This window comes from Heterodontus francisci, chromosome 47 (genome assembly GCF_036365525.1).
Source record: "Heterodontus francisci isolate sHetFra1 chromosome 47, sHetFra1.hap1, whole genome shotgun sequence".
Taxonomy (NCBI): Eukaryota; Metazoa; Chordata; class Chondrichthyes; order Heterodontiformes; family Heterodontidae; genus Heterodontus; species Heterodontus francisci.
This window is the reverse complement of record NC_090417.1, coordinates 8,339,009-8,363,971: the sequence shown is the minus strand read 5'-3', so window position 1 is coordinate 8,363,971 and position 24,963 is coordinate 8,339,009. Positions and strand designations below refer to the sequence as shown.

The 24,963-nt window shown below is 43.6% G+C and overlaps 1 protein-coding gene across 1 annotated transcript in view; it reads left to right on the top strand.

Moving 5' to 3' along the window:
• The first annotated feature begins 3,480 nt into the window (after positions 1-3,480).
• The window catches only part of polm (polymerase (DNA directed), mu), a 35,379-nt gene continuing 13,896 nt past the window's right edge, over positions 3,481-24,963 (top strand). Inside the window, 9 exon segments of the mRNA XM_068022978.1 lie at positions 3,481-3,750; positions 3,840-4,081; positions 10,791-10,971; positions 12,147-12,245; positions 12,728-12,898; positions 13,049-13,120; positions 14,245-14,269; positions 14,272-14,364; positions 19,761-19,893. Of these exon segments, the coding sequence (XP_067879079.1) occupies positions 3,870-4,081; positions 10,791-10,971; positions 12,147-12,245; positions 12,728-12,898; positions 13,049-13,120; positions 14,245-14,269; positions 14,272-14,364; positions 19,761-19,893 (986 nt within the window). The 5' untranslated portion in view covers positions 3,481-3,750; positions 3,840-3,869.

The window sequence follows — 24,963 nt, the reverse complement described above, 5'->3', positions numbered from 1 at the left end:
TTGGAACTATATCGCTGTTCCTTCACTGTTGCTGGGTCAAAATCCTGGAACTCCCTTCCTAACAGCACTGTGGTGTACCTACTCCAAATGGACTGCAGCGGTTCAAGAAGGCAGCTCACCACCACCTTCTCAAGGGCAATTAGGGATGGGCAATAAATGCTGGCCTGACCAGCGACGCCCACATCCCATGAATGAATTAAAAAAAAGAAAGCTGCAGACTGCAAGAAGCTTCAATAGATTGGTCAGATGGGAAGAAAAGTAGCAAATGGAACTTTCAGCTGATCAGAGAGAGCCAGTATGGATTTGTAAGGAGTGGATCATGCCTGACAGGTCAGTCACACCTGATGAACCTGATGCAATTTTTTGAAGAGATGACTGAAAGTGGACCGGGAATGTCTATGGATGTTATTTATAGGGAATTCCAGAAGGCATTTGAAGGCACAGTGGCGCAGTGGTTAGCACAGCAGCTTTGCAGTTCCAGTGACCCGGGTTCGATTCTGGGTACTGCCTGTGTGGAGTTTGCAAGTTCTCCCTGTGACTGCGTGGGTTTTCACCGGGTGCTCTGGTTTCTTCCCACTGCCAAAGACTTGCAGGTTAATAGGTAAATTGGCCATTATAAATTGCCCCTAGTATAGATAGGTAGGTGGTAGGGGAATTGTGGGGATGTGGTAGGAATATGGGATTAGTATAAATGGGTGGTTGATGGTCAGCACAGACTCGGTGGGCCGAAGGGCCTGTTTTAGTGCTGTATCTCTAAATAAAAAAGACTGTTAGGTAATGTTGAAATACATGGAATTGAAGGCCAATTATTCACCTGGACAGGAGATTGGCTAAGTGGCAGTAGGGATAATGGCAGCAGGCACTCTAATTGGTAGGATGTGATGACTATGTCCTGCAAAGATCTGTGTTGGGCCTCAACTATTCACCATATTTATTATTGACTTGGTTGATGGGATAGAAGCTACATATCCAAATTTGCCGATGACACAAATATAGGCAGCATTGTAAGCAAGCAGATGGAAGCTTAAAATTACGAAGAGATATTGAAAGATTAAGTGAATGGGAAAATCTGTGGCAAAGTATGTCATGAACTGGTTGGGCCGAATGGCCTGTTTCTGTGCCATATATCCTATGTAATCCAAATGGATTTCAGTGTAGGCAAATGTGAGGTCATCACTTTGGATCTAAAAAGGATATAACAGGTTTCTTTATGGTGAAAAGCTAGAAATAATGGAGCTTGGGCTGCGGTGGGGTGGGGGTGGGGGGGGGGGGGTTGGTAATTGGTAGAAGGATGAGAGGGGATTTGAGGAGAACTTTTTTCATGCAGGCATTTGTGGGGGTCTGAAAGGGCAGTAGAGGCAGACACCCTCAGGACATTTAAAAAGTACTGTATATGCACTTGAAGTGGCAGAACCTAAAAAGCTACGGACCAAGAACTGGATAGTGGGATTAAGCTGGATAGCTCATTTTCGGCTGGCATAGACACGATGGGCTCTCTGGCCTCCTTCCATGCCGTAAATCTCTATGACTCTATCATCAGCCAATATGCCCTTAACCTCTGAAAGTGTCTGTCGAGTTCCATTCTTTTCACCACTTCGCTTCCTGCTTTCAAAAGTTGCCTCAATCCCTCTCTCTTTATCTGTGCCTTTGACTCACCTGACCCTAACTATTTCCTCTGCCACTCTTTTGTCTGTGGAATATAAACTCTTGAAGAAATATGGTTTTTGTGGCCTTAGTGAGAATGTGCACGGAAACTAATTATGTTTGGCATTAGTTTTATTCTGGCTCAACCTGTAATTCCACTGACCTCTGTATTGCCGAGTCACAGATCAGATGCTTTTATGTTTGATATCTATGTGTTGCTGCATGAGCTGATCTCGGAAGGTTGCAATTGACCTCAATGACCTGAATTCTGGAGGAAGTAAAGCTTCACTACCCAGTGACGCCTGCTGGAAAATATGTAGTTGTTGGGGAGCATAAGATGCAGCTTGACTTTCCTGCTGCTGATGACAAGTAGGCTGCCAATGCACTTGGTCTGGCCTTTGAATGGGTACTTGGGAAAAGCAGAAATAATGGTCAATGATCTATATCATGGACCTGTAACCCAAAAAGAATCAGATGGCATCTTTCGGATGATACATTAAACTGAGGGCCCATCTATCTGCTCGTGTAGATGTTATAGATCCCATGGCATTATTTCAAAGAAGAGCAGGGGACTTATCTCCGGTGTCCTGGCCAATATTTATCCCTCAATCAACATCCCAAAAGGACACTATCTGGTTATGAGCATATTGTGGTTTCTGGGTGTTTGCTGTGTGCAATTAGGCTGCCACCTTTCTGACATTACAACAGTGACTACACTTTAAACATACCTCATTGGCTGTAAAGTGCTTTGAGACATCCGGTGGTCATGAAAAGTGCTATGTAAATTCAAGTATTTTTTCTTTTCGAAGAGGAAAATTGAACGAGGCAAAATATAAAACAGAATTATATTTAATTCAGAATTGTCTAACCTACCTCCCTCTGCCGCAAATCCGAAGTTCTACTTGTGTCTTTCCTTGCTTCAATGTATTGTTTTGACCAATATTATATTGTGTACTCTTTTCAGATTTCTCACATGCCAACCCATGAGTTGGATTTCAGCTTTTGGCGGTAGTCCAGTGCAAAGGTTCCTTACTTCATATATCACATCTGTCACTGCCTACACTATTGAGTCGCCAATCTCAGTTTCATTTCCGTGGGGAGGTCTGGTTTACTTCCCCACAGAGCAGATGGAAATTATAGGGAACAGTCAGTCTTGGCCTTCTTAATGCATCCCAAGCAGTCAGCTTATTATGACACTTGTCAAGCTCAGAGAGTTGCTTACCCAGGCCTCTGCATGGTGCTCGCAAGGCCTGGGAAGATCAGGTAAAAAGGGGAATGTCCTGTCGATGTGAAAAGTATTCTGAGTGTCCAATATTAGTGAGGTCAGTCATAGAATAAAATAACAGCAAGAACCAGGTCAGAGCTAACCTTCAGAATACCTGACGTTAAAATAAACATTTTATCGCAACATCCTGCCTGAACCTGAATAATTCATCTTTTCAGTAATTTGGACATGAAAAAAAAACATTTTAAGGTTTCCCAATGGTTAATCAGGTCTCAGAATCAATCTCTGGTTTGTGCTCAGAAGTATCCAAGTTAAGTCCATCCTGTAATCTTGGACATTGAATGTTTCTTTGTGAAACTGTCACATTGTAAATCAAGCAAAACTCAGCTTGAGACTGAGAGATTGTTACGCTTACTATTAAATTTTTTGTTGTGCTTGTGCTGACTTAGATTTTGTTGACTTGCAAGGATCAATCTACTTTTGTCATGATTATGATATTGAACTTCATGATGGTAGAAGTTGTTAATTGGAGTAGAGCTCGTTAATGCAGTTTAGTGTCTGAGTCGGTTTTTTGTGAAGATGACCCTGCCAGCCACTCGCAGGGTGATTGACAGGCGCCGCCGCCTTTCCTGGTCTCGTGATTCATGCGTATTGCGCGTGCTCTGCTTTCCCGTCAGCCTGAGGAGGGAGTACGCGTGCGCGTGCCGGAGCTGAGTTTTCGTTCTCCAGCTGCATCGGGCCGATTTAATATGAGTGACCTTTCTTATCGTGAAGAAGGCCCTGTGCAACTGCCTTTTACAAAGTTCCCCTCGTCAATGAAATGTCATCCTTCAGCATCAGTCCTATGAAGCAGTAATTCATAGCTCTGTGCCTGTTTGGGGGTCTGTGTTGAATTTCACTCCTGACATTAACTGTCTGCTTGACAGCCTTGCTACTCGAGAGTTTGACATCTTTTCCTTCCCTCCATCAGGTTGACAGATCCTCTGTCTCTTAGCCCACCATGGCCTTGTTGCCTTGTAAGAAGAGGCGGAAAGATCCTGCTCACTCTACTATGCTCCGAGAGCCTTTGGGTAGAGACGGCCCAGTTGGTACTGTGGTAAAGTTCAGTCAAGTTGGCATATTTTTGGTGGAGAGGAGGATGGGGTCAAGCAGGAGAAGCTTCCTCACAGAGCTCGCTCGGAAAAAGGGATTTCGAGTCGAAGAACAGATGAGGTGAGTCAGCTGAATATGTTTGTTGCACCAGAGTATGACAACTCCATCTCCTTTTAAATTATGCTAATGGAAAGTTTAACTCAACTTGGACAAATAAAGTGAATTGTCATCAAGTGTTTTAATGAGATGCGGAATGCACAATAAGCAAGAATGGGGGAAATTCTTGTTATGCAAAGTCAAAACATATGTTTTAAGGATTTTGAAGTGGGGGAGAGAAGAAACAACACAAGGATTTGGGAAGCATTGCAGAACAATGAAATGTAAACAGAAAGTGCTGGAATTACAGAGCAGATCTGGCAGCATCTATGAAGAGAGAAGCAGAGTTAAGATGTCATGTCTGTGACCTTTCATCAGAACCTTGATGAACCTGCTGAGTATTTCCAGCACTTAGTGTTTTTACTTCAGATTTCCAGCATCCGCAGTATTTTGCTTTTATTGCAGAATACTGATACTGATTTGGGTTGGGAGGTGGGTGAAGTGCGGGCAATCCAGTAGACCTTGGGAATATGAGCAGGGCTGCAGGACTGAAGAAAATTTCAGAGGTAAGATGGAAGAAAGCCAAGGAGGAATTTTGATATCAGTGCACTGAGGGAATGGAGTGATTTTAGAGACTGGCAAGGACATGGGAAAGTGGAGTTTGAGTTTGTGCAGATAGATTTCAGGCATACCGAAGGTCAAAAGACTATTTGAGTTTTCATGGTACAAAACTGGTTTTGCATATACACATTCTCTTATTAAAATCATTTTGTTTGCAGTCGAGGGCCTTTCACGACACCGGAGGAAAAGGCATCCTTTTCAGGCATTGTAAAGCGATTCACATTATTCACTGAACTTTCTCAATAATTAGGAAAGGTGTTGAGTGCAACAAAAAAAACTTGAACTGTTAAGAAATCAGAAGCAGTATATTTACTGCAGTAAGTTACTCAACAACATGTCACAACATGTGATGCAACGTGCATTCTTTGACTTGTTCAGTGCAAGTAAAGTTGAAAAGTGTCTCTTTTGCTGTAGAGTCTCAAAGGTAGATGGAGTAGAGATGCTGTATACTGAGTGGGTTCTGCATGCGTTACATGAAGTATAAGTTGATTGGACCACAGCTTTATTGTAATTAAAGGATTGAGTCTCCTGTATTGCTGGTAAGCGACATAATATTGGTGGCATAACTTGATTGAGAAGGAGGTATTTCGCTGTTAGACAAGTGCTGAATAAAACTACAGCACCTACTAGATATAGTATTTCTTTTCATAGAAAATTATTGAAATACATTAGCTCCCTTAATAACTGAGCAAGTTGAACTAGTTAGCAGCTGAGCCGACAGAACAGGAATGCCTTTGGTGAACAATTGGTTCGTGTTGAGTTGGTTGATCTTCATAACAGTAGGAATTTTACAAACATGCACTTAGTATTCCTGAGTGAGATAGGGAAAAACTTGGTAGATTACAGGTTCTGATTGACATCCAGCAACCTTGCTAGAAATGCATATGGGTATATATATATTGGATGAGAATAGGATTGGGGTGGAATGCATGGTAGTTGAATAGTTTGCCGATCATCACTCAGAGACACTTGGGTAAGCTACCAGAGGCATCACAGCTGCGTGACATTGCCTTTAGGAGGGGAGCAAAATAAAGAAATTAAATGAATAATCTAATTTTTATTTTTTTCTGGATATTTTAAGTACTACTGTTTTCTGTGTGCACTGTCTTCTGTAATGTAGCAGAATTCCACTAAACCTGGTTTACATGCTGTTCCCAGCTTCATAGTAACTGCTGCAGAAAGGGGAATGAAAAAAGCTAAACATTTAGGCAATCTTAAAACTGCTTTTGTCATCCTGAGCTCTTCATTCACAAATTAGCCAAACTAATTTTCATGTGTTTGTGCTGTTGAAGTTTAGTTAATAACCATTGGCATCAAGATTCATCACTAGTGCAATTAAATCCTTTAATTCACAGCTTTTGGAAATGGAAATTTGAAACAGCGTGAAAGGAAGAACTGATGGTCATGAATTATAGCTGCATAATCTACTGTGTTCCACAATATTCTTGGTATTTTACTCAGGGTAATGTGCTATTGCACCTGGCATTATCAAATGAAAGGAGGCAAACCTGAGGACAGGATTTAATTTTTCTGGCACTCGAGCTGCTAATGGAGGCTGTGCAAAATTTGAACATCATAACTGTTGTCTCCAACACACTGAGTAGGAAATTACAGTTGGCCTTGGCACACTTAGCTTCGGAAGGTAAAACTCAGCCAGGGTTCTAGCCCCCAATAGTCTAGCAGCTCTGTCCGCAAGGACCTGTATTGACACACAGTCCCCATACGCCTCAAAATGGAAAATCTCATCCTCTCAATCCTTCATGGTGTAATCTTTCCCTGCCTCTATAACCTTTTGCAGCCCTCCCTCCAATTTTCCTATCTTAGAATTCTGTGCTCCTTTTGCCCCACTATTAATAGCTGTGCCTTCCGAGGGACCAGGCTCAGGAATTTCCTCCCGAAACATCTCTGCCCCTCCACCTCCTTTAAACCTAGATCTTGGACCAAATTTTTTGCATCAGTCCTAATATCTCCTCCTCCTTTGTCTGGGCATCTATTTTACTTTGCCTCTCTGTGTGTACTTTGGGCCAATTTTCTATGTCAGAATCATCAAAATCATAGGAAGTTTAAGGCACAGATAGAGGCCACTTGGCCCAGCGTGTCTGTGCCGGCCAAAAAACGATCCACCTATGATGATCCCACCTTCCAGCATTCCAGTTGCTAAAACAGCCGTCAACAATTACCCTTTGTTTCCTGCCACTGAGCCAATTTTGTATCCACCTTGTTGCAATTCCCTGGATCCTATGGGATTTTATTTTTGTAACCAGTCTGCCATTCGGGATCTTGTCAAAAGCCTTGCTAAAATCCATGTAGACCACATCAACTGCACTACCCTCATCTGTCTTCCTTGTTATTTCTTCAAAAAATTCAATCAAGTTGGTCAGAGAAGATCGTCCCTTAACAAATCCATGCTGACTGTCCTTGATGAATCTGTGCGTTTCGAAGTGACGGTTTATCCTGCCTGTCAGAATAATTCCAATAATTTGCTCACTACCGAGGTTAGAGTGACTGGCCTGTATTTATTCAGTCTATCCTTCGCTCCCTTTTTAAACAGAGGTACAATTTAGCAATTCTGCAATCTTCAGGCACCACACCTGTATCCAGTGAGGACTAGAAAATGATGGTCAGACCCTCTGCTGTTTCCTCCTTTTAACAGCCGAGGATACATTTCATCTGGCCCTGGTGATTAATCAACTTTCAAGGATGCTAATCCCATTAATACTTCCTCTCTCCCTATGTTTATCACATTCAATACTTCACGCTGTTCCTCCTTAACCACAATATCTGCATCGTCCCCCTCTTTTGTGAAGACAGACCAACATCTTCCGCTCCTACACTTGGGTTACCTTTTTGGTCTTTTATGGGCCCGACTCTCTCCTTAGTTATCCTCTTGCTCTTAATGTATTGATAAAACATCTTTGGGTTCACCTTGATTTTGCTTGCCAATATTTTTTCATGCCCTCTCTTTGTTTTACTAATTTCCTTTTGGATTTCACCCCTCCACTTTCTATACTCCTCTCGGCTTTCTGTAGTATTGAGTTCTCGGTGTCGGACTTCAGCTTTCCTTTTCTGCCTGATCTTAAATTGTAGGCACCTTGACATCCATGGGGCTCTAGATCTGGCCGCCTGACCCTTTTTCTTTCTGGGAACATGTTGACTATGAATCCCTTGAATCTCCCCTTTGAATGCCTCCCACTGTTATGACACTGATTTACCTTCAAGTAGCTGTTTCCAGTCCACTTTTGCTATATCACTCCTCAGTTTCGTAAAATTGGCCTTGCCCCAATTGAGAATTCTAACTCCTGTTCTAACTCTATCCTTTTCCATAATTCTGTTAAAACTGACTGAATTCTGACCTGCCCATCGTCATTTCCTAAAACTAAGTCTAAAACTGAACCCTCTCTTGTTGGACTTGCTACATACTGGGCAAAAATGTTCTCCTGAATGCACTTCAAGAATTCTGCTCCCTCAATTCCTTTTACACTAAAACTATCCCAGTTAATATTGGGGTAATTAAAATCCCCTACTATTACTGCCCTATTGTTCTTGCACTTGTCAGAGATTTGCCTACATATCTGCTGCTCTATCTCCCTCTGACTGTTAGGGGGTCAATAGTCCACTCCCAGCAGTGTGATTGCCCCTTTTTTGTTTCTTAGCTCAGTCCATATGGCCTAATTTGATGAATCTTCCAACAGATCATCCCTCCTCACAGCTGTATAGTTTCCTTGACCAAAATTGCCACTCCTCCTCCTTTCTTATTCCCCTCCCTATCGAGTCTGAAAACCCTGTAACCAGCAATACTGAGCTGCTGTTCCTGTCCCTTCTTAAGTCATGTTTCTGTAATGGCTGTGATATCATACTGCCACTTGTCTATTTGTGCCCTCAGCTCATCTGCTTTATTTGCTTTCCTCCTTGCATTGAAATAGACACCCTTGAGCACTGCCAAATTATTTTTATTTTCTAAGCCTCGTTTCCTCTGTCTTGCAGACTCGTGTATTAATTTTCCGCCTTCCATTTTAATGTCTGATTTTTGTCCCAGCTCAGTCTACCCTCAGGTCCCCATCCCCCTGCCAAACTCATTTAAACCCCCCCCAACAGCAGCAGCAAAACGTCCTTCAAGGAACTCAGCCCCGGCTCTGTTCAGGTGCAACCCGTCCGGCCTGTACAGGTCCTATCTCCCCCAGAGCTGGTTCCAATGTCCCAAGAATCTGAAGCCCTTCCTCCTGCACCACCTTTCCAGCCACACATTCATCTGTCTTAACCTTCTGTTTCTATTCTCACTTGCATGTGGCACTGGGAGTAATTCGGAGATTACTACTTTTGAGGTCCTGCTTGCGAATTTCTTTCCTAGCTCCCGAAATTCTGACTGCAAGACCTCCCTCTTTCTTTCTATCTTTCGTTAGTTCCAATGTGGACCACAACTGCTGGCTGTTCACCTTTCAGGATGCTGTGCAGCCGCTCAGTGACATTCTTGACCCTTGCACCAGGGAGGCAACACGCCATCCTGGATTCATGTCTGTGGCCACATGAATGCCTGTCTGTTCCCCTGACTATTGAATCACCTATCACTATGGCTCTTCCAGTCTTTCCTGCACCCACCTGTGGTGCCATGGACTTGGTTCTGGCTGCACTCCCCAGGTGAAGCATCACTTTCCTCAGTATTCAGAACTGAACACCGGTTGGAGAGTAAGATGCACTCAGGGGTCTCCTGCACAACCAGCTTGATTCTTTCTTTGACTGTCTGGTGGTCACCCATTCCATCTCTCCCTGCATACTCTTAAGCTGTGGGGTGACCACATCTATAAACGTGCTATCCACGTAGCTCTCGTCCTCATGACTGCACCGCAGTGTCTTCAGCTGCTGCTTAAGTTCCAAAATCTGGAGCTCAAGCTGCTTCAATTGACGACAGTTCCTGCACAAATGGTTCTCCAGGATACAGGAAGCATCCTGGAGCTCCCACATAGCACAGAAGGTGCACTCTCGAGGTTGAAGCAACCCTGCCATTCTGTTATTGATTAGTTGACCCTTTGCTACTGCTAAAAAAAACTTTTAAATACTACAACAGCTTAGAATTATTAATAAAACCTTACTAGTACTGATGAATCCTACTAAAAATAAATACAGTGCGCGAGTTAAAATAAGCCTTAGTCAAATAATATACAAGCTACTCACTGTTCCTTATTCTTAAGCTATTTACACACACACCCTAACAGTGGTGTAAGAATCCAGCTATTTAGAGTTATTCCCTAACTGCAGTTACTTACCAACCAATCACCTTGCAGCTTTCCCATGACATCACTGTTCACTTTGATTTCAAACTCTGGCGCACCTGGACTCCTCTCCGCTGCACTCCCGGAAGGTAAGTGCTCTAGGTCGCTATCCTCAGGCTCTATTTATCTGCTCCTCGCTCTGTGTTCTTCCCGCAGGTCCAGTCCTCTCTGCTGCTCTCGGAAGGTCCTTAAAGATGTTAAAGGTAGGATTTACATGCAAATTTTAACTGTATGCAGATTAATTAGTTTACCTCTGATGCTAACGCCTGATCTTGTTTCCCATCTTTGACTTTGGTCTATTTATTCAGTGATGATAATTGTTTCATGTTTTACTGTCTAACTGTCGGCCTTTCATTCATAAATGTAAACATTTTTGATCTCTGAATGTATAAATCTACTGTAACTGCGTATCACGATGATTTTAGAAAACTCTTAACTTCACCTCGGGAAGCTGCATTTGGTTGCTGCTTAGACCAGTAAGCTAATTTGTCCTGTTGACCAAGTGTCTTGAGTGATGAGTTTCAGCAGTTCATTTTTCCTTAAAAGCAATGTAGAAAAAACTATAAGTACACCGTGTTTGCCCGTATTTGTAGAGAAAAACTTGTTAATCTTTCAGATATAGACACCTGTTTGAATTCAGTTCTTGATCCATGTTCTGAATTAGACATTGAACACAATACAAAATTGTTCTGATGAAAGGTCACAGACCCGAAACGTTAACTCTGCTTCTCTCTCCACAGATGCTGCCAGACCTGCTGAGTATTTGCAGTGCTTTCCGTTTTAATTGCAAAATTGCCATCATTAGTTAATTATAAATTTGTGAAGTTTACTATTTCCCTTTTCAGTGAATCTGTTACTCACGTTGTGTCAGAGAATAATGCGGGTGATGAGGTGTTGGAGTTGCTGGAAAAACAGAGTGGAATTCTCAGAACTCAATTCACAGCGGCTTTGGTGGAGATCACGTGGTTCACTGAGAGCATGGAAGCAGGTAGACCCTTGGAACTGGAAAATCGCCATCGGCTTCAGGTATTTTATTGCAAATCTTGTTTGAAAGTGCAGTTTTGCTCCTGTGAAGAACTCGCTAAGAATTTCTTTGATGTTTCATTGATTTGTGCACCATATGGGGTGTGGTACTAGACGAGAAGGCAGTAGATTTGATTCCTGGTCCACGTTGACGAATATTAACTGGACAGTAGTTGGGTGCTGCAGTTGCTTTCTGTCCCTGGGAAAAATGGGTGTGTCCTGCTGGAAAGTACCTGTGTATGAATGGCAGGATTATGCTTGGCTTTGATTTTCCCCTTCCATGGTAAAATAATCTGCTGACATTCCCTTTGGATCCATAGCCAGCAGCTTTTGGAAACGAAGGGAGAAAGTGGAGAAAAAATTTTGTGGCTGAAGGGAGAGTCAAATGTATTCAAGAGTAGCATATATCCAATTATTCAGAATAAGGAAAGCCAGAGCTTTGAATAATTCAGTAACTTGAAGCGTTTGAAATGCTGAAGACACATTCTCAAGAGTCCCAGGAAATATTTGCAGGTGAAGTGAATTTCCATCAATGATGGTACATTCCATGGAGTTTTCTGAAATTCCAGTTTCACTCCTTAAAGTTTTGGGCAGACACATGTCTTGGTATGAGGAAACCATTTCAAGTGACTGAGGAATGCCAATAGGTAGTTTCTATTTGCCATGCATGAGTGCACATTCTCCATTATAAGGGACATACTCCACTTATCTATCCAAGTTTAGGTGCAGGTTGGCAGAACCAAGTCTTGGGGATGCTGAGTCTGAGCGTTGGTACTGCTGGAGTTGAAGCAAATAAATTGACTGTTTGCCAATTTATACAACTGGTAAGCTTCTCAATCCTTGTCCACCAAAACCACCCCATCCATTGGCTTGCAGTTAGCTGGAGTCAAGTGGGACGAATCCCAGAGTGTCCCTCAGTCTGCCTTTACTGGTTCTATTTTGAGGAAGGTTGTTTGTTCAGTCATCAACAATGTCTTGAAGTATTGTGGACGTGTCTTGCAACAAAGTGTTCCAATCTGTCATCACAGGCGTATCATCTTAAAGCTATCTCCATCACAGAGAGACCCCACTTAATTGCTCTCGCGTCATTAGTTAATGGTTGGTCTGATTATGTTGGAGGGGTAGGATGTTCTTGTGGCTGAAAATAGTCAAAACATATTACTTGTGTTTGATTTTAGGTAAAGGGAGTTGCTGCTTCCACTGACATTGGGGCTCCTATTTCACCATACGCCTGTCAAAGAAGGACCACGCTGAACAATAAAAACAGATTATTTACGGTAATAATCTATAGATAACCCTCCTCCCCTGACCCCAAACATTGAGAATACTTTGCAGTGATTATTATGAAAGATGTGGGGTTACCCGAGACCCTTTGTCACACCCAGACTGATGACTTCTATGCCGAGGGAGAGGCAATATCAGCTGAGGTTGCTGCATATGTTGGCTACCTGAAAACGCATGTAGGGAGAAGTCAGTTCAGAACAGGTTCAGTGATTGACTGGGAGGACTTGCACCATTCTATTCTCTGTTGACACGCACTGTCTGGCCACATGGGTGATGAGTGGCTACTTGGGAAAGGGTGAAACGAGAAGAGAATTCCAGGCTCAAAATGTATGTCATGTAAGATAGGAATAATTATTATCTTTCAAACCTTGGTATGAATTTGGAGTCTTGGCAGTTAATGGAAACTGGTTATGTTGAAATGCATACACTAAAATGGACTGATTTGAATGCATTTAGATGTCTTGACTTTGCCTAGGATGCATTGAAGATACTGGCTGAAAATGCAGCGTTATGTGAGAATGAGGGACGGGATCTGGCATTTACAAGAGCATCTTCTATTCTAAAGTCATTGCCATATAATGTGACCAGAATGGCTGACCTCCAAGGGATTCCTAGTATCGGGGACCATTCCAGAAAAGTGATTAAGGTAATGGTATGGCATATTATTTCTGTAGTCTGAGGCTTTCATTAGCTTACCAGGAGAGCAGCTGCTAAATTCGCACTGTTGTAGTAACATTATTGATGCTGATACAACACTTTAAATGAAAAGCATATGTCTCCCTTCTCTTTGCTGCAGGAAATCCTTGAAGATGGAATCTGCAGAGAAGTTGAGAATGTAATCCAGGATCAGAGATATCAAACTCTAAAGGTAAGTCTTAGTCTTAAGATCTTAGTCTTAGCTATGTTCTACTGCATGTGTAAAATGAGCTGAAAAGTTCACGTGTTCGGTTTCAAACATTGTCAGAAAATGGATGCTGAGGAAATTTGCTAAACCTGGTGAATGGTAAAATGATGTTCAACCATTTCCAGGCTACATCAACCTGTTGGATATAATCTTAACAACGATACCAATTTTGTTGTGTAAATATGTGTGTATATATGAAAAGAGAAAATGGAAATTTGAAATGGAAACAGAAAGCACGAGAGAAATTAACATTTCAGGTGGGACCCTTCCCAGAATTTACTTGAGTTCTGACCAGGTGTTCCAGCCAAAACAGTAATCTAAGTTTCTTGTTCAGATGTTGATCAGCCTTCTGTGCATTTAGAGCAGTCTCTTTTTTTTTTCAAAAAACTGGTTGTAAATTGTTTTGGTGAATGGTCAAAAGTATACATTAGTTTCAGTCTGTTGTTACTTCAAAAAACATTTCAAAAGCTATTTTGAAACAAATAAGTTCTGGAATACAAGCATGGTTTTACTATATTAGTTATACAGGTGCCAGCAACAGGTGCAAAAAGCCAAAGTCACTGCAGCCTTTCCAAAAGTTGGTAATTCTTTTATTTAGACTTGAGCAGAAAAATCTAGGTTGACACTGTGATGCAGTACTGAGGGATGCTGCAATCTCTGAGGTGCCACCTTGGGATGAGATGATAAACCAATGCCCTATACGCTGTCTAACGGATGTCAAAGATTACATGGCTCTATTTCAAAGAAGAGCAGCAGAATTCTCCCTGGCGTCCTGACCAATATTTACTCCTCAACATAAAAATTATCTGACCGTTGACTCATTGCTGTTTGTGGGAGCTTGCCATACGCAAATTGGCTGCTCTATTTCCTACATTGCAGAAGTGACTACACTTAGGATGTACTTCATTGGCTGCAAAGCACTTGGGAATGTTCTGAGGTCATGAAAGGTGCAGTATAAATAGAATTAATTTTTCTTTTTATTGGAAAATAACAATACATTGCACTAGAGCTGGCATTCTCATGTCTGTGTTAACAGCAGGTCAGTAACCAGTTATCATGGTTTGTTACCCTTTTTTCTGGTTCTGTAGCTATTCACCAGTATTTTTGGCGTTGGTGGAAGACAGCTGATAAGTGGTACAGAGAGGGGCTCCGAACACTGGATGACTTGAGAGCATCAAAAATAAAACTTACAAAAGAACAGGAAGCAGGTAATAAAGTTATGGACAAAATATAAGCCTATTTTAACAGGCTGCCTTTTAAGTGGCTTACTATTTTCAAGGTCATTTATCATTGTTCAATATTTCTGTACGTTGCAACTGTACCCCCAAAAAGAATCAGTTTGAGCACAAAAGGGGAGAAAAAGTGGATTTAATCCAATTTGATATATTTCATAGTCCATTCTACTCCAGTAGGAGAACACTGGCATCTACACGACAATGTGGAAAATTGCCCAGGTATGTCCTGTGCAGAAAAAGCGGGGCAAATCCAACTCGGCCAATTCTCGCCCATTCAGTTCAGATCATCAGCCAAGTGATGGAAGGTATCATTGACAGTGCTATCAAGCGGCACTTGCTCAGCAATAACCTGCTCACTGACCTTCAGTTTGGGTTCTGCCAGGGCCACTCAGCCCCTGACCTATTATAGCCTTGGCCCAAACCTGGACAAAAGAGCTGAACTCCAGAGGGGAGGTGAGAGTGACTGCCGTTGACATCAAGGCAGCATTTGACCCAATGTGGCATCAAGGAGCCCTAGCAAAACTGGCATCAATGGGAATCGGGGGGAAAACTGTCCGCTGGTTGGAGCCATACCTAGCATAAAGGAAGATTGTTGGAGGTCAGTCATCTCAGTCCCAGGACATAACTGCTGGAGTTGCTCAGGGTAGTGTCCTAGGCTCAAACATCTTCAGCTGCTTCATCAATGACCTTCCCTCCATCACAAGGTCAGAAGTGGGGATGTTCGCTGATGATTGCACAATGTTCACTATTCGCGATGACTCAGATACTGAAGCAGTCCGTTTCCATATGCAGCAAGACCTGGACAACATTCAGGTTTGGGCTGATAAGTGATAAGTTACATTTGCTCCACACAAGTGTCAGGCAATGACCATCTCCAGCAAGAGAGAATCTAACCATCTCCGATTGACATTTCAAAAGCATTACCGTCGCTGAATCCCCCACTATCAACATCCTGGGGGTTACCATTGACTGGAAACTGAACAGCGCCAGTCATGTGGCTACAAGAGCAGGTCAGAGGCTGGGAATTCTGTGGCAAGTAACTCACCTTTCGTCTCCCCAAAGCCTGCTCACCATTTACAAGACACGTTCGGAGTGAGATGGCATACATCACTTCCCTGCAGCTCCAGCAACACTCAAGAAGCTCGACACCATCCAGCACAAAGCAGCCCAATTGATTGGTGCCCCATCCGCCACTTTCATGTCCTCCCTTCACCACTTTGCACAGCCGCAGCAGTGTGTACCATCACAAGATGCACTGCAGTAACTCACCAAAGCTTCAACAGCACTTTCCAAACCTGTGACCTCTACCACCTAGAAGGACAAGGGCAGCGGATGCAAGGCAACACCACTATCTGCAAGTTCCCTTCCAAGCCACACACCATCCTGACTTGGAACTATATTGCTGTTTGTTCAGTGTTGTTGGGACAAAATCCTGGAACTCCTTTTCTCGCAGCACTGTGGGAGTATCTACACTGCATGGACTGTAGTGGTTCAAGAATGTGGCTCCCTAACACATTCTCAAGGGCAGTTCAAGATGGCAATAAATGCTGGCCCAGCCAGTGACACCCACATCCCATAAAAGAATTACAAAAAGATTTGTTGAAGGCAAGTTGTTCAGTTGTGAATTTTTCAATTTTAAAACATCTAAGACTTGAGGTGATGTCGCACTTTGTTGTCTTGTAGTTAAACTTGTATATTTTATCTCTACTTTTTCAGAATTAGTGAATTTTGCTTGGCTATAGTTCAGTGTATACCAGCAGCAGTTTGTGAGCCTGTGGTTATTCTTAAACTCAAGTGTGAGTGTTAGTTTGCTATTGTTTTGGAGAATATTACAGCCAAACTCAGCCCTGTCCTTGCTTGTTGTTCACTCATGCACACATTTGAACAGGACTCACTTGATGCTAGACTTCCACTTATATCGTACCTTGAATCTATTGCAATACACAAGGTGCTTTTTGAGGGGGAAAATTAGAAACTGATAAAGAATTGGGAGAACATTTAATGGAGATTGCTGAACAGGAGGTCTAAGATGTAGATTTGGAGACAGTTTTTCAAGGTGAGGAGAGATGTTGCCAGGCAATGAATTCCAGAGATGGTTGAAAACTCTGAGCATGTAAGGTGGCATGGAGGAGTGAGAAGCAACACACAGTCGTCCAGATTGGAAGGATTGGAGGGTGAAATATATGTTGCAGGGCGTTGAAGTTGCCAAAGTAGGAATTGAGCTGAGGGATCTGTCGTCAAAGACAAGCATTTTAAAATGAAAACTTTCGGAAATGGGGAGCTATCGAAGGTCATAAAGGACAGGGGTGATTGTAGTGACTTATTGCAGTGCCCCAACAGTTGTCACAATTGAGATTGGCTAGCTGAGCACATTTGGAAATTGAAATCTGGAATATTCTGGTCTATATGGGTGCTGTGCTGCACCAGATGAACCCGTTATTCTCTGGACCGCAAGGAGCTGAACTAAATTGCCCAGAGTCACATGAAGACGTCTGAATGTACCACTTATTCTGCATTCAGAGGCTAGTTAGTTGAAGCAGCAACAACAACTACATTTCTGTCAAGCCTTTAACATAGAAAACGTCACAAGCAAGGAATCCAGATCAGGATCTGATCAACGTGGATCATTTGACATCCTGGAAGAGAGAGTTTTTATGAGTTGTCAAGTTTTTCCAGAATTTTTCATGGGTCTTCATAGACTCCTAATTTGGCAGAAATTGACCCAGAGCTAAAGAGGGAGACTTTAATAGGGGTAAATAAAGCTGCGTCAAGGAAGTGGGTTTTATGCAGGGTCTTAAAAGTTGACAAGGAGATGGAGAGGCAAAGAGGTTTAAGGAGGGAATTCCAAACCAATGGGCCCAGATGACTGAAACCACAGCTGCCAATGAGGTGGCAAAGGGAGTGGGGAATGCACAAGAGGCCAGAATTGAAGAAACACAGCGTTCGAAGAAGATTGTAGGGCTGGATGAGGTTAGAGATATAAGGCTGGGATAGACAGATTTTTGGTGTCTCAGGGAATCGAGGGATATGCTGAGTGCGTGAGAAAGTGGAGTTAAATCCTAAGATCAGTCATCATGATTTTGAATGGTGGAGCAGGCTTGACGGGCCATATGGTCTATTCCTGCTCCTCTTTCTCGTTTTCTCTTGCGTGCTCTCTCTCTGTGTCTATGTCTCTTTCTCTCTATCTCGGATGTAATTTCCATTGAAATGTGCGACAAGCTATGCACTGTAATTATAAACCATGGGTTAAGCTACAACTTGAGTAGTGTGTGCAGTTCTGGTCACCTCATTACAGAAAGGATGTAATTGCACTAGAGAGGGTACAGCGGAGATTTACGAGGGTGTTGCCAGGACTGGAAAAATGGAGCTCTGAGGAAATATTGCGTAGGTTGGGGTTGTTCTCCTTGAAACAGAGACGGCTGAGGGAAAATATAAGTGAAATATACAAAATTGTGGTGGCATAGACAGAGGGGAGGTGAAGGGCCTGTTTACCTTAGCAGAGGGATCAGTGACAAGGGGGCATAGATTTAAGGCTGCGTTTGCTGACAATGCAACCATTAGGCAGTGCAGTACTGGTGCATGCGCAAATGCAGGCTCTTACACTGAAACGTCACTGTCTGGGATGTTCAGGCAGCTGCCAGGATTAAAGATGGCGCTGCTCAATTTATCACAGAAAAACAAATTCAAACCAAAAATCTGCTCAATGGGAGCCATTGCCACTTCCATCCCACCGCTCCCCCCCCCCCCCTCCCCCCAACAGTTCCCCGCTTGCTCCTGCCATTGCGCTTATTTCTATCGTCTCCTCATATGCCCGTCTTCTCACCGCTGGCTCCCTGCAGCCTCCCCTTAAGCACTTGCTCCAGCCTCGCTGTTTTCCTTCCCATTCCACCACTGGCACAGCCGCTCGCTCCAGACATCACCACTGCCCCTCCCCCCCTTCCCCTCCCCTCGGCCGATTCGCATCCTGCTCCCTGCTGCCACCCTACTCTCTGGCTGCTCGCTCCCTGCTCTCTTTTCCCCCCACCCCCCCCCCCACCCCAGACACGTGCTCTAGGCCACGCCACTTACCTTCTCTCGGCCACTTGCACCCACTTTCGATTGTCCTCCGGATGCTGCCCGAAGAAGCAAGGTGGGCCGCGAGGGGTGACGTGTTGGCGTGGGAGGGTGCCAAAAGGAGGGAAGCGGCGCAGCCTAGAGCTAGTGTCTGGAGGGCGGGGGGAGCAGAATCGGGAAGCTATGTGGCTGGAGGGAGAGGGGAAGCAGGGAGCTAGCGGCTGGAGGTCGGGGGGAAGCGAGGAGCTAGTGGCTGGGGGGAGTGAGCAGCCGGAGAGTGGGGTGGTGGGGGAAGCGAGGAGCGGCAAACAATTGGCCGAGGGGAGTGGGGGCAAATAGTGGCAAGGTCTGGAGCGAGCGGCTGAGTGGGGGAAGCGGCCAGTGGGGAGAAAGGAGGAGGAGGAGAAAGTGTCGAGGCCTGGAGTGAGCGGCCAGTGGGGCGGGAGGCGCGGTTCCACAATTATGTTGGAGTTACGCGATGATGTTGGCGTTGCGCGATGACGTTTTCCCGTGCATGCGCCAATTCGTCCTGGCAAGACGTAGGCTGCGCGTGTGCAGCATCTCACTGAGAGCAGGAGACCGTTGGCGCATGTGCGTAGCTTGGAGTACTCTGATGAGGTTGGCGGGCCGCTGTGTTGTTAGGAGTCACTTTGTGGACTTTAAGTGATAGGTAGAACGATTAGAGGGGAGATGAGGAAAATATTTTTCACCCAGAGGGTGGTGGAGGTCTGGAACTCACTGCATGAAAGGGTAATCGAGGCAGAAACCCTCAACTCATTTAAAAGGTATCTGGATATGCAGCTCATGTGCTGTAATCTGCAGGACTATGGGCCAGATGCTGGAAGGTGCGAATTAACTGGTGGATCGTTTTTTGGCCGGCACTGACGCGATGGGCCAAGTGGACTCTTTCTGTGCCGTCAACTTTCTATGATTCTTTGCTCCTATTTCTTATGTTCTTGTAGAGCTAGAGAAGGACAAGGCCATGAGAGATATAACACAAGGATGATTATTTTAAATTTGAGACGTTAGGGGAGTGGAGTATTCAAGTATAGGTGGATAAAAAGCAGAAGAAAAATTACGCGGTATGAACCCAGAATGTTGATCTGCTGCAAAAATGAAGATGCCATTCAGTGGACTATAATCTTTGGTGCTGCCAAGCACCAATGTAGTCAACAGAAGCTAGAAAAAGGACATGCAGCAATAAGTCCTTCAGGCATTGTTTAAAAAAGAAAGTTGAACTGAATGACATTTCAAAATACTTTGAACAGCTGCCAAGTATGTCCCCGTTTTAGAACTGATAATCTCTTGTTTTACAGGTCTGCTGTATTATGAAGACCTTCTTGTACCAGTTACAAGGGCAGAGGCAGATTCAATTGGGCAAATTGTTGAAGGAGCTGTACACAGATTTCTACCTGCTGCAGTTATAACATTAACTGGTGGCTTTCGAAGGTTAGAGCACGATAGCTTCCTCTGACAAAATGTCGTTCTGTTAAATTCTAATATTTGTAAAAGCCTGAAACTACCTGGGAAAAGAAAAGGGAACCTTTTTATTGTTATGAAACGTAAGCAAGAGGCCAAGGCCCTTCAAGTAAGATTTTAAAGAAGAGAAAGGACAGCTAAATCAAGAACTGTAATTGGATTTTATATTAAATTGTGAGTAGTGGTCTCGATGGATTTGGCATGAAAAACATTGTGAGAATTGTCTATTTTCTCCATCAGAAGGAAAAGGTTGAAACTGTGCATGTTCTCAAGTGAATGAGCAATGCTGGAAGGATTCCTCTCCTGTCCAAATGTCTCAGCTGAGACTGGGTTTGACCTTAGTGTTTTGATTGAGAGTCAGACATTGTAATGTGGCGATATAATAAAAGCAAAATACTGCGGATGCTGGAAATCTGAAACAAAAACAAGAAATGTTGGAATCACTCAGCAGGTCTGGCAGCATCTGTGGAAAGAGAAGCAGAGTTAACGTTTCGGGTCAGTGACCCTTCTTTGGATTGAAATGTGGCAGCTTCCTTAGTCTTCTGTCTTAAATGGGAGACCCCTTATTTGGAAACTTTGCCCCCTAGTTCTGGATTCCCCCACGAGGGGAAACATCACTCAGCATATACACTGTCAAGCCCCCTCAGAATCTTCTATGTTCCAATAAAATCATGTCTCATTCTTCTAAACTCGAATGAGTATCCAACCTGCTCAATCTTTCTTCATAAGACAACCCCTTCGTCCCAGGAATCAACCTCTTGAAGTTTCTCCGAACTGCTTCCAGTGCAAGTATATCCCTCCTTAAGTAAGGAGACCAAAACTGTCTGCAGTGCTCCAGCTGTGAACTCTCAAATGTCCTGTACAGTTTTAGCAAGATTTCGCTAGTTTTATATTTCATCCACCAGGCAATAAATGACAACCTTCCGTTTGCCTTCCTAATTACTTGCTGTACCCTCATGCGAATTTTTTGTGATTGATGCACGAGAACACCCAGATCCCTCTAAACCCAGAGTCCCGTAGTGTGTCTCCATGTAAACAATAATCTGCTTTTCTATTCCTGCCAGAGTGGATATTCTCACATTTTCCCACATTGTACTCCATCTGCCATTTTTTTGTGCCCACTCACTGAACCTATCGAAATCTCTTTGCAGACACTTAGTCCTCCTCACAACTTGCTTTCCTAGTTAGCTTTATATCAGTAGCAAATTTGGCTACAATGAACTCTGTCCCTTCATCCAAGTCAAAAAGTTAGGGCCCCAGCACTGATCCCTAGCTACATTAATCCTGACTCTCTGTTTCCAGTTAGTTAGCCAATCCTCTGTACATCCTAATATATTACCCCCAACACCATGAGCTCTGAGCTTGTGTAGTAACCTTTTTTGTGGCACCTTATCAAATGCCTTTTGGAAATCCAAATACACTACGTCTACTGGTTTTCCCTTTATCCATCCTGCTTGTTGCATCCTCAGAGAAGTCTAATAAATTTGTCAAACACGATTTCCCTTTCCTAAAACTAAGTTGACTCTGCCTGATTTCATTATGATATTGTAAATGTCCTGCTACTACTTACTTAATATTGGATTCTAGCATTTTCCCAATGACACGTGAGGCTAATTGACCTATAGCTTCCTGCTTTCTGTCTCCCTCCTTTTTTGAATACAAGTGTTAAATTTGGGGTTTCCCAATCCGCTGGGACCTTTCCAGAATCTAGGCAATTATGGAAGATTACAACCAATGCATTCACTATCTCTGTACCCACTTCTTTTTAAACCCTAGGATGCAGGCCATCAAGTCCAGGGGACTTGTCAGCCTTTAGTCCCATTTGTATTCCTCGTAGTTTTAGTGATAGTGCTTGTTTTATTTCCAAAGCCCCCAATCAAAATATATGATTCTGATCGCGGTCGGAGCAAATAGCTGTCAATTCAGTCCTGTCGCTCCACAGGTCGCATAATATTTATTTAAGCTTTCCAAATCGAAGAAAAAAGCAGCCAAATGAATGAAGCGAGCCAAACCAGGTACCTTTAGATATCAACAAAATAACTGTTCAAAAAAAAACTAAAATCTTAAACACTAAGATAAACCAATATCTAATGACTTTATAACTTCTTAATTAAAAAAACTAACTTCCACATTTGCATACATGTACACAAACTAACAGTAGTTTGGTTTTTAAATAGCTGCCCGAAAAAGTAAATTCTTTGCAAGTTACGTTGCTGACGGATGGAATCTTCCAGTACAACACAGTCAAAGTTCACTTGCAGTCTTCCAAGGCCCGATGAAGCAGAAGGTCCTTCTGAAGATAGGAATTCAGCAGTTCAGTTCGGCAGTTGTAGCATAAACTGTCCCTTCAGTGTTAAACACAGTAATGCTGATAGTTTGTTCCGAAAGAAAAGCTTTTCTCATTTTCTTAGGGAATTACTTCATCTTGAAGCTTTGTAGAAATTTCTTGAGAGAGAAATAACACAGCTCTTTGTCCTTCAGTTTAAATTGTCTGAGAGAGCCCTCCTTCGTTCAGTTGCTGGAACAGTCTCTCAACTGATTGCTGCTCAGCTAATTTTTAAAAGTCAAAACTGCAACATTGAATCTCTGTCCTCTCTCTCTCTCTGGCTGTTGCTTGGCAACCAGAATGCATTTTGGCTCACTGAGCCTCTGGAGAGTTCTTGAAGGTGCTCTGATCTTAAAAACGCAAACAATTCTCCTGAGGAGGAAAAAAGACAGGACTGTTTTGCCTCTTTATATTCTGTTATTCTTTGGATGCTTTTTGTGCATTCTACTGTGAAGACAGATGCAAGTTACTTGTTCAAAGTCTTTGCCATTTCCTGTTTCCCATTATTAATTCCCCAGTTTCCTACTCAAAGAGACTAACACTTAGTTCAGCTACTCTCTTACTTTTTAAATATTTGTGGAAGCATTTACTGTCAATTTTTTGTCAGTTTACTCTCATACTCTAATTTCTCCATCTTAATTCTTTTTTAGTCATTCTCTGCTGGTTTCTAAAATTTTCCTAATCTTCTGGCCTACCACTAATCTTTGTGCATTGTGCGCCTTTTCTTTCAGTCTGATTATATCCTTAGCTTCCTTAGTTGGCCACGGATGGTGTATCCTTCTCATAGAGCATTTCTTTCTCAGTAGAATATATCTTGGTTGAGAGTTTTGAGATATCTCCTCCAAATGTCTGCCAGTGGTTCTCTTCTGTCTTAGCTTTTTAACTTTTTTTCCCAGTCCACTTTAGCCACTCTGTCTTCATGCCTTTGGAACTGCTTTTATTTAAGTTTAAGAGGGAGCTTCAGATCGAAATTTCTCAGTCTCAAACTGAAATTGAAATTCTATCCTGTTATGATCGCTTTTCAGTTTCACAGTGAAGAATGGAGTAAAACAGGGTTGTGTCCTAGCCCCTACTCTGTTTGGCATTTTCTTCTCCATGCTCCTGACCTTCACCCTCCTTGCAGATATGGAAGGAGTCTACTTGCACACTAGGTCAGATTGCAAGCTCGACAATGTATTAAGGCTGAAAGCGAAGCCAAAGACACACCGCCTCCTGATCAGAAAACTCCTCTATGCTAACGATGCTGCGCCAGTCGCTCACACGGAAACCTCAGCTACAAAGACTCATGGACTGTCTCTCCCATGCCTGCAACTTGTTCTCCTTGATTCTAAGTGCAGAGAAAACAGTGGTCATGGGACAAGGTGATGCTGAGAACATCGTGGTTAGCACGTTTAGCGAGGTGGTCACACCGCAGGTAATGGCTGCACAGGCAGAAAAGGGATGGGTGACCACCAGACGGAGTACTAGACGCAGGCAGGTAGTGCAGGAGTCCCCTGTGGCCATCCCCCTCTCAAACAGATATACCGCTTTGGATACTGTTGGGGGAGATGACCTCAAAGCAGCAACAGCCAAGTTCATGGCACCACGGAGGGCTCTGCTGCACAGCAGGGAAGGAAAAGGGGTGGAAGAGCTGTAGCGATAGAGGATTCTATTGTAAAGGGTGCATATAGGCGTTTCTGTGGCCGCAAACGTGACTCTAGAATGGTATGTTGCCTCCCTGGTGCTAGGGTCAAGGATGTTACGGAGCAGCTGCAGGACATTCTGAAGGGGGAGGGTGAGCAGTCAGAGGTTGTGATACACATTGGTACCAACGACAGAAGTAGAAAGAGGGATGAGGTCCTGCAACAAGAATTTAGGGAGCTAGGTAGCAGATTAAAAAGCAGGACTTCAAAGGTCGTAATCTCTGGATTACTCCCTGTGCCACATGTTAGCGAGTAGGAATAGGAGGAGAGAGCAGATGAATCTGTGGTTGAAGAGATGGTGCAGGAGGGAGGGCTTTAGGTTCCTGGATCACTGGGTTTGTTTATGGCAAAGGTGGGACCTGTACAAGTTGGACGGGTTACACCCAAACTGAAATGGGACCAACATCCTTGCTGGGAGGTTTGCTTGTGCTGTTGGGTGGTGTGGGGGGTGGGGTTGAAACTAATTTGGCAGGGGGATGGGATACAGAGTTTAAGTACAGTAGGGGGTGAGGCACAGCCAAATATGGAAGAGAAGCTGAGTCGGTCTGGAAGGCAGAGCAAATATAGACCTGTTAAGGCACAAGTGAAAAATGCAAGGCATTTAACCCTGGCACCGGGCAGGCAATGCAGCCTTCGGGACTCATATTCTTGGCTACAAAGAACAGTATCTATCCCCCTAACTATACTGTCCCCCACGAGTACTACATTCCTTTTTATTCTCCCCACTTGAATGGCCCTCTGCATCATGGTGCTGTGGTCAGTTTGCTCCACCACTCTACCGTCCCTATTCTCATCCACACAAGCTGGAAGAACCTCGAACCTGTTGGACAAATTCAAGGGCTGAGGCTTCTCCATTGCTACCTTCTGTATCCCCATACCTGTCTCAGTCATAGTCACACCCTCCTGTCCCTGACCACAGACCAAATCTCAAGTACCAAGTCTAAGGGGTGTGACTGTCTCCTGGAGCAAAGCGTCCAGGTAACTTACCCCTTCCTGATGCATCGCAGTGTACAAATCTTGGACTGTAGCTCT